The sequence below is a fragment of the Glycine max genome, chromosome 6 (genome assembly GCF_000004515.6).
Source record: "Glycine max cultivar Williams 82 chromosome 6, Glycine_max_v4.0, whole genome shotgun sequence".
Classification (NCBI taxonomy): domain Eukaryota; kingdom Viridiplantae; phylum Streptophyta; class Magnoliopsida; order Fabales; family Fabaceae; genus Glycine; species Glycine max.
Window position 1 is genome coordinate 15974387 of NC_038242.2, and position 9973 is coordinate 15984359.

General features: G+C 32.4%; 1 protein-coding gene across 2 annotated transcripts; it reads left to right on the plus strand.

The window, feature by feature from the left end:
• The first annotated feature begins 445 nt into the window (after positions 1-445).
• Positions 446-7613, plus strand: LOC100812585 (nucleobase-ascorbate transporter 6). 2 transcript variants are annotated; one of them, XM_003526981.4, is made up of 15 exons: positions 446-969; positions 1134-1269; positions 1979-2076; positions 2221-2397; positions 2649-2749; positions 3044-3119; positions 3206-3265; positions 3426-3610; positions 4389-4485; positions 5180-5266; positions 5437-5495; positions 5592-5683; positions 5793-5870; positions 5977-6137; positions 7032-7613. In XM_003526981.4, the coding sequence occupies exons 2-15, from the start codon at positions 1164-1166 to the stop codon at positions 7248-7250; spliced, it is 1596 nt and encodes a 531-aa protein (XP_003527029.1). In that variant the 5' UTR covers positions 446-969; positions 1134-1163; the 3' UTR covers positions 7251-7613. The 2 variants fall into 2 exon arrangements, with proteins under 2 accessions (XP_003527029.1, XP_003527028.1); XM_003526980.5 differs by having other exon boundaries at positions 446-821.
• The last annotated feature ends 2360 nt before the right edge of the window (positions 7614-9973 follow it).

Sequence of the window (9973 nt, forward strand, 5' to 3'; positions counted from 1 at the left end):
ATTAATTTGATATTTTAAAATAATAATTCATATAAATTAAAAATCTTAATCCTTTTTATTAATATATATTTTAAAAATCGTATAATTCTTTTAATTTAAAATTTAAATATTTACTCTCTTTTTGCCCCTTTTCTCTAAAATCCTCCACACCACTGGCTTGGCTACACTTGCATCAGACACAGTGTTTTATAAAACAAGCAAAAGAACTAATAAAAAAAATAACATAAGAATGTTGAGAATTATTCTTCACATATTATATCATATTCATAAAGTTCAACTAGTAACATTCAATATGAACAAGATTGTTAGTGTTTTATTAAATTAGAATACGTTTGCACACTTCATCTGCTATGTGTGCATGACATGAGAACGCCCACCTAAACATTCTTCCTTAGCAATTTCAACACCACGAAACAAAACAATAAATGTGAGCAATATTTGTTGGAAAGTGGTAAAATATGGTGTGAGAGAGAGCTACACTATAACTTAAACACAAGGCTACTAGTGACGAGTGAGTGAGAGAAAGACAGAGACATTACTTTTTGGTAGTAGCAACAAGCAAAGGGAGGGAAGAAGGAAAGAAAGAGAGAGAATCTTCATTCATTTTTTTCTGCTCATTTTCTGTGTACACCTTTATCGTTTCTCTCACTAACTTTGGAGTCTGCTTTACTCCACACTCCACAACAAAGATCGTCTGCATTCCCTTTCCCTTCTCTTTTCACCCCCTTTTTTTTTTCTCTCTTCTTCTTTTTTCTTTTTCTGGTGGGGGCACCTCATTTGTTTTTGACTTCATAATACTACTACTTCTTCACTCAAAAAAGGTGCTTTCTTTTTTCCTCTTCTCTTAACTCACTTCTTAAATTGTGCTATTATTGTGGCCATTGCTTTCACTTCATTGCCTAAAGAGAGTCCCCAGCTCAACTCTCTAGTTGTTGTTGCTGCATTTTTCATTTTCTAGGCTTAGTCATTGTAAGAAAGCTCCCACTTTTTTCTTTTTGTTTCTTTTATCCTCTTCTGGGTGTTTTTCTTTGTGGCATTGGAGGATCTGGGTTGCTGTTAGATTTGGATTTTTTTTTTTTGTAGATTTATTAATTTATTATTTGTTCGTGTTTTGTTGTTTATTCATTGTTCAGAGATAGAAAGAGAAGGAAAAAAAGGCTATTATGGCAGGAGGAGGAGCTCCAGCTAAAGCAGATGAGCCACAGCCACATCCACCAAAGGATCAGTTACCAAATATTTCTTACTGTATTACTAGTCCTCCTCCATGGCGTGAGTGTTTCACCTTGTTTAGATTCAAAACTTGCTTTCTTTAAGAAAAAAAATATTAATGATATATTATTGAAAATAAAAATTGTTCCTTTTCAATTCCCAGTGGTGGATTTTTTTTTTTTTTGAGAGAAAACTAGTCATTCTTAAGGTGGTTGAAAAAACAAAGGAAAATGAACTGCCTTTTCTGCTTTTTTTTTTTTGGGGGGGGGGGGGGGTTGATTCTGGTTTTGTACTTTTATGCCAGTGGCAATTCAGGCTTCTTTTCGCTCTTACTATTAATGGAGCCAATTTGAAGTTCTGTTTCCAATTTAATTGAAATCCTTTTAACTATATATATAAACCAAGGGCCTTTTCTGTTATTTCAACTTCAAGATCCAGATTTGGTACTCTGGATTCTGGAAACAATTTGATTGCTACTTCCAAATTTGCCCCACTTGTGAAATACTTTTTAAATATTTTAATAGCTTTCAAAAAACTATATTTTTCATACTTTTGGATTTTGGGGCATTCCACACAGTCAAGATGGAACAATGTTGTTAATGGATTCTAAGTAATGGAATATCTGGTTGGCTTTAATGATATGATCATTTTCTGTCTATGTTAAAAACTTTAAGAATCTCCCTGCCCCCCCTTTTACTTGAGCTTTACTTTGCTTTTTCTTTTTTCTTTTCCTTGATTTGATGAGAATTTTGGGGACATTCTGATGCAGCTGAGGCCATACTTCTTGGTTTTCAACATTTTCTTGTGATGCTTGGCACAACTGTGTTGATTCCCACTGCTCTTGTTCCCCAGATGGGAGGTGGCAATGTAAGGAGCTACGGATTAAATAAGTTTATAGCAAATTGTAAATAATTTGATAGGGAATATTATGATAATTTAACCATATGATTGAAGATGCTTTTTCCTCCTAGCCAAAATTTTATAATAAAAATGAAATTTCAATATTTGCAGAATGAGAAGGCAAGAGTTATCGAAACCCTGCTTTTTGTAGCTGGTATTAACACATTGTTGCAAACAATGTTTGGAACTCGATTGCCTGCAGTAATTGGAGGGTCTTACACCTTTGTTCCAACCACAATCTCAATTATCCTTGCTGGCCGATTCAGTGATGAACCAGATCCTATAGAGGTCTTGTAATCAGAACAAATCTAATACTAAATGATGCATGGTTGATATGCTTGATATATTATTTAAATTGCTACAATATATGTAATCATATTGTATATCCATTTTTTATGTGCTTAATTATGTTGGAAAGAGAAGAGTATGGATTTGATTCAAGAACAACCACAAAGCATTAGATTTTGTGCTTGATTGATTGAAACTTTTTGATAACCTTTTCCCTGTTTTTTGGCTTTAATTTTTTTTTATTTAATCAGAAATTCAAGAGGATAATGAGGTCAATCCAAGGTGCTCTTATTGTTGCTTCGACTCTTCAAATAGTACTGGGCTTCAGTGGTCTCTGGCGTAATGTTGCAAGGTTGGCTGAAGTTCTTACTCAGTGGATGCATTATGCTTTTTCTGTCTTTATCTGTCTTGACAATGTCTAAACTGAAGTATAAGCTATATTTAAGAATGTCTTTGCTATGTATGCTCATTTGCGATTGTTCCACCAAGCTTAATTGATCTTTGAAGTGGATGCTATAGCTTAAGTGATTTATTCAATTGGATTTGGATTAACTTGCACAAAAGCCAAAAAAGAATTAAAAGAATTTAATAATCTTGTGATCGTGTATAATATTTCCATCTTATGTAAGTTCAATTGTTTCTTCAGGTTCTTAAGTCCACTTTCGTCAGTTCCTTTGGTATCTCTTGTTGGTTTTGGGCTGTATGAGTTAGGGTTCCCTGGGGTAAGCCTTCTGCTACAAATTTACAATGCTCAATGTTTAGCATTAATTGTCGGAAGTTTCAATATTGATTCCTGTCTTTGGTGTAGGTAGCTAAATGTGTAGAGATCGGATTGCCTCAGCTTATATTGCTAGTATTTGTTTCACAGGTAGAGACAGAATTGCATATAGTGTCTTCTAAATTTCTAAATCTCAGCATTATGATCTGAGTTGCTTTTGTCCTCTTGGTTTCTTTACTCTTCTAGTTTTCTAGCATGACGGTTTCTATAAATATGAGTTTATTAACTGGTTAGTGGTTGTCACATGCAGTATGTGCCCCATGTGCTACATTCGGGAAAACATATCTTCGACCGTTTTGCTGTGTTATTTACAATTGTAATTGTGTGGATATATGCTCATCTACTTACTGTTGGAGGGGCCTATAATGATGCTCCACATAAAACTCAGATATCATGCCGCACTGACCGTGCTGGACTTATTGATTCTGCTCCTTGGTTAGTTGTGTGATTTCATTCAATTTTAACTCTTGATGGCATTTTTTTCTGTGGCAGTTGTTTTTATCCCTATAATTTTACCATGTCTATAAATTAATCCTATAATTGAAAAAGTTCTTATTGGTTCCTAACACGATTGTTAACTGTCAAGCATTTTCCTGAGTGACTGTTGGTTTGCCAAATGTGATAACCATTTTTGCATTTGTGAATTAGAGGGTGGCCAAATTGTCCATTTCTCGTTTACGAAACACAGTCATGTCGGTGTTTCATGGGGATTGTCACAGGTGTGTCAGAGATGGATTGATTTGGCCACCATCTAATCCACTGCGGCAAAATGGCCTCAACATTAAATTATTGGCAATTGGTTGTCATAGGGTCCTAATTAAAAACTTTTTCTTTAGGTACTAATTTAAAGCTTGGTAAAATTATATTCAGTGTGTTTATTAGCAAATGAGACTGAACTATATTCCTTAATCAACATTTTTCTCCTTTTTCAGATATATTTTTGCTATTTCAATTTAAGTTTATTGTTTTGACTAGAATATCTTTTTGTGGCTAACTGAGGAAATACCTCTTTAATGATATTCTGAAATGGGTATATCACACGTGTCACTCTTAACCTTAGAGCATAGCATACACATAATTGATATTTCTCAAGTCAGATTCAACTGAATCCTTGAGATATTGCTTATTAAATTGGTGGGAATCTACTACCTAGATTTTACATTGTGAGTTGAAACTTATTGAGAGGAATTTGTCATGGATTTTGAGTTTGCAGGATAAGAATTCCATATCCATTTCAATGGGGAGCACCTTCATTTGATGCAGGTGAAGCCTTTGCCATGATGATGGCATCTTTTGTTGCTCTTGTGGAGGTAATTTCTTTCATTAGATCTTCTTGGTTAAGAATTCCTTTTTGGTTTATTAATTGGTTTTCTTTCTTGTGGAACAACTATTCAGTTATATTCTATATTCATCATTTTCATTGGGTCTTCTGCAAATTTTATCAGTGCATTGCAGCTAGGCATATGCAGGAAACTTATCATTCTTACATCTTACACCCCTTTGTGCCGGTTGACCTTTAGGGGAAATTATCCTTTTAAAAATATTGATAACTATTATAACTTAGTAATATCACTTATGAGTTTTAAAAACTTCTGGTAATGTAGTTAGGTTTTTATCCTGAAACAAAGTGTTAGTAGTTTGGCATTTGTCATAAATGGTTGATTTTGTTTTCCTGAAGGGAAATGGATACAGATGAATGATGTTTAATCTATATATGAGTCTTCATGATAAATTGAGCGATGTGAACCTGATTTTGTGTTATAATTGATATAGTTGTCAGGGAGAGGGGGAAGCTTTGTCCAAATTACATTTTCAAGTGATATATAGCCATTGATTATGCTAAAATTCAACCAGCATGTAATTGTCTAGCCGTACATGCATGATGACTTTCTTGGGATTGTCTGGCTTGTATACTTGCACATTGGCTCAGTATTAGTGTTATGAAGTTACTAAGTTGTATACTTGGATTAAATTATTTACTAATGTTTCATTTGTTACAAACAGTCCAGTGGAGCTTTCATTGCTGTATATAGGTATGCAAGTGCAACGCCATTGCCACCATCTATTCTCAGTCGGGGTATTGGTTGGCAGGTACAAAATTGGCTAGTACTTGAACACTTGAATATCTGTGAAAAAAACCGTGCATCTATAAATAATAATAGTGGTAAAAGGTCATATAATTGATTATAATGTTCTTTTTACCAAGCAATTAAGTAGAACTCTCGAGTATAATACTATGTGCATCTTATTTATGCTCTCAGGGAGTTGGCATTCTGTTATCAGGATTGTTTGGAACAGTCAATGGATCCTCTGTGTCTGTGTAAGATTGAAATTGTTCTGTTTGTATTCTCTATTACTTTACATTACTTAAACACAACTTCCTTGATGAAAAGAATTTTGTTGGTTTCCCCTACAGAGAAAATGCAGGTCTTTTGGCTTTGACACGTGTTGGAAGTAGAAGAGTGGTGCAAATCTCTGCCGGATTTATGATTTTCTTTTCAATTCTTGGTGAGTTGATGAAACATATGATATATTTGTATTTTGAATATCTACTTTGCCTTATCCTAGTACATTTTCTTTCCCTTTTAACATTGGTTCATTTTCTTCTTCTGTGTAGGAAAATTTGGAGCAGTTTTTGCCTCTATCCCACCTCCCATTATTGCTGCCCTGTACTGCTTGTTCTTTGCTTATGTTGGTATGTTTGATTCTTTAAAACATATGCTACATGTATTTATACAATTTGATTTATGACCCCTACAAGAAACATCAGGTAATGTTCCACTTTTGCACATCTTTTGTAGGTGCTGGTGGTCTTAGTTTTCTTCAGTTCTGCAACCTCAACAGTTTTAGAACAAAGTTCATTTTAGGCTTCTCAATCTTCGTGGGCTTGTCCGTGCCACAGTACTTCAACGAGTACACAGCAATTAATGGTTATGGTCCAGTCCACACAGGCGCAAGATGGGTATGGATAAGATGCATATAATATACAGAATAAATCACCAATTTCACTCTCAAGTATCACCCTCTCTCTGAAGTAGTTCTTAAAGAAATAAATTTATATAAATAATCTTCAAATATTGAATATCGATCAGTTTAGTCCTTAAGTTAATGAGTAAATTACTTGACATCCCCTGAGATTTTTTCATATTACACACAATACCCTTCCTTGTTTAATGTTTATAGCAGCATCCGTTATAGGGGTTGTTAGTGTATTGTTTACAAACATCAAATGGAATTAGTGTAATATATAAGGGGTATCAGCATAATGTTTTAAACATTAAGGGAATCAGTGTAGGAATAGAAAAAAGAGCGGTGTTGTGTGTAATTCGAAAAAAACTTGGGAGATACGAGTGTAATTTGCTCTAAGTTAATATATTTTACTAACATTTAGGGACTAATTTGAAGTTTCAATATTTAGAGGGTTGCTTATGATGATTTCTAATACTTAAAAGGGGTTACCTGTATGATTTTTTTTTACATTGGAGACCATTTAGGATAGAGTATATTTGAAGGATTTGTTTTTACTTTTGGTTAAATTAGTTTTTTTATCCTCTAATTTATTTTTTAGATTTGATTTAGTCCTCTATTTTTTTTTTCAATTTGATCCACTAATTTTTAAAATCGGTTCAATTTGATCCTACCGTCGATCAATGGTGTTATGTAATTACTCATTGTGTTAGTTTAAAATTGTTACAAAACACATTTTTTAACACGGTCAGGGTAATTCATATGGTTGGATCAAATTGAATCAATTTTAAAAATTAGAGAATCAAATTAAACCCGAAAAAAAAATTAAAGTATCAAATTGAACCTATTGTTGAGTTTACTTACAATCACATTTTTATGTACATGGCAGTTCAATGATATAATCAACGTCCCATTCCAATCAAAGCCATTTGTTGCTGGTGTTGTGGCATATTTTCTAGACAACACTTTGTTTAAGAGAGAAGCTGCTATTAGGAAGGACAGAGGTAAACATTGGTGGGACAAGTACAAGTCCTTCAAGGGTGACACAAGAAGTGAGGAGTTCTATTCCCTTCCTTTCAATCTAAACAAGTACTTCCCCTCTGTTTAATTGTGCACAAGAGCTCAATCAAATATATAAAGGTGGTCTCATCATCTTCACCACGGTCTAGTTCTAATATTTAATTTAAATCTTGTTACACGCCATAGCTCTATGAATAGTCCATCCTATTATATTTATAGCATTTTGTAATACATTTATTTTATTGCTCTTGTTTCTGTAAATCCTGATCAAACAAGTGGATTGACGTAGCAAATGCGCATGGTTAAATCCTCGCCCCCTTCATTTTTGTTACGTTCACTTTAGAATGCCCCCTCCATGCAATGCATTTTGTACTCAATTGTCTATTGAATTATATTGTACTGTTTATTAATCTAGACATAAACCCGCACAGTGCGGGTAGATAAGCAAAAATGCTTTAGCTGTTACAATTTAATTAAGGTATTTTTCGTGCTTATTTCTAAGTTTAGAATAATCAATTACATGTATTAAAAGCGCCAATTGTTATGGTTATGTTTTAACTAAAATATAATTTAGGGGTCAAATTAGTTTACTGATTGACGTGTGTCCAATTTATGCTTGACTGTATATTTTGGTATTAAATATCACTATTGAAAGAAGTAATGATTTTATTTAATTAGGATAGACAAGAAAGAAATGGTTGAAGAATTATTCTGTGATTTAGAGGTATAAAAGCACGAAGAAAAAGAATCTGAACATTGTCAGTTTGTCATAATCTCACTCAAGAATATGAAAGGTACTTGATAATTGTCACAATGTGTTAATTCGATAATACCTTAAATAATAAAGGTTATTGGAGGTTCAGAAATTATATTTTATAATAGATTTGTGCTCTTATCTCGTTGGTGTCGGAGGCTCACAGCCACTCGGTGCTAACGGTGAATTAGGAGAATAATCTTATCAATAGTTATACACGTGTCAAGGTTTTAGAGTTTCATTTCCTGCTTAAAAACTATAATACTGGCATTTGCGATTTTATTGTGAATCGGTGGCATTTTAATAGCTAGAAATTTGTCTCAACGGACACTGTTCTGGTTAGTATAATAGTTTATACTATTATTTGAGGACAGTTCTTACTACTATTAAATTTATATAAGATATTGATGGGAAATGGAATTTACTATAGGTATAAAGTATTACAATAAAATTCAGAAAACAGAGCTCTAATTACAATCTGAAAAAACAGAAAAATGTAAAAGAAGAAAAAAATAAGCTTAATTATACTTTGTATCCTCAACTTTTTTTTTTGAATTATACCTTTAATTTTTAATTTAGTATATTTTATTTCTAATTTTAAAAAAAATTATGAATTTTATTCTCCGTCGTTTGTCCATTAATAAACATAAAAATTAAGGATAAAATTTGTCCAAAAAAAAATTAAAAATATTGGAATAAAATTTGTCAAATAAACGAAAAAGTGCAATATGTTAGTGGTAAAATGATAGAAAATAAAATTTTTAAGATTCTTAAAAATTAAAAAAAATGTCAAATAAAAAAGTTGAAGTTAAGATAAAATTTTTCAAAAATTAAAAAATTAAACTAAAAAGTACAGTTGAGTAAAAAAAAAAAAATCATAGAAGGTATCCTTTTCTGCCTTGTGGTGTGGTGCAGCCACCCCAGAAGTATCCAAATTATTGCGTGCATTCATTCTTATCTCCCTCTCACTTAGGTTGGGTTTGATAGCGCTCAAGTATTGGAGAAGGAAGAGAAGAGTGGGGGAAGTTACAAACTTCAAGAAATTTCTCTGGTTTGGGAGCTGTGAAATGCAACCAAATATTTGAATATTTCCGTCCGTTCCACTGCACAGTATTTCTTCTCAAAACTGATGAGAAATAAGAAAAATTTCATACTGTTTAAACAAAGTAACCATGTTACCCTTCACACAGAAGGTATTCATGTACTTTTATTATAATTTTTTAATTTCTTTTTCTTTTTTCACATAACAAACCACTTTAATTTGATATTTTTCTTTTATTTTTTATTTTATTTCTCTTCTACCAAATAATTTTTATTTTTCTTCATTTCTCACTTATTTCTCTTATTTTCTTTTCTCACCTACCTACTTCTCCTCCCTCTACTTCTTCTTCCCCTACCAAGCAAAGCATTACTTTTATCCTTGTTTCTTTGGGTTTAATTGATTTAGAAAAGAAAATAAACTAAAAGAAAAAAAAAGGAAAAGTAGAAAATAGAGTAGAATTCTCATGATTTTTAGATTGTTTGTTAAAGGAAAAAATTAATTTTTTTATTTTCTATATTTTGATTGGGTAGAAAGTGAAGGAAAAAAAAAAGAAAAAATGTGTAAAATGACATAAATACTCTAAATAAAAAATGAGATTTAATATAAATAAGAATATTTGTGTCTTTTATCCCTACAAAATCCCTCGTGTCCTTTACTCTTTTTTCTCCATATGGTCTATCATATGAATGCCTAGCAATACCTCACTTTAAAATATTCTCCTTGTCCCTCAAGGTGGAGGTTGAGATGATTGCCATGCAGCAGTTGAAAGAACTTCCTCCGGGGTCACATTGCTTAAAGCATTTTGAGCTTTGACCAAGATATGCTTGAAGTTGAATAATTGTCATTGGCTCCCTGCAGCATTATAAATTCTTGTGTTTCCCCTTTTTTTCAAGTGTGAACACTTAATTTCTCATGACATTTTTGGTCCTGGAACGAGGTCAAGTGATTATTTGGATCATTGTTATAAATAAAATATTAATAAGGATTTGTTCTAAAACATTTTTTGGGCATAGTT

What these genes read in the sequence shown, in the direction of transcription:
- LOC100812585 (XM_003526981.4), top strand. Translation starts at nt 1,164, where the DNA reads ATGGCAGGAGGAGGAGCTCCAGCTAAAGCAGATGAGCCACAGCCACAT. An exon ending in CTCTGGCGTAATGTTGCAAG is followed by an intron (nt 2,750 to 3,043) that starts GTTGGCTGAAGT and finishes TTGTTTCTTCAG; the next exon opens with GTTCTTAAGTCCACTTTCGT. An exon ending in GATTTTCTTTTCAATTCTTG is followed by an intron (nt 5,684 to 5,792) that starts GTGAGTTGATGA and finishes TCTTCTGTGTAG; the next exon opens with GAAAATTTGGAGCAGTTTTT.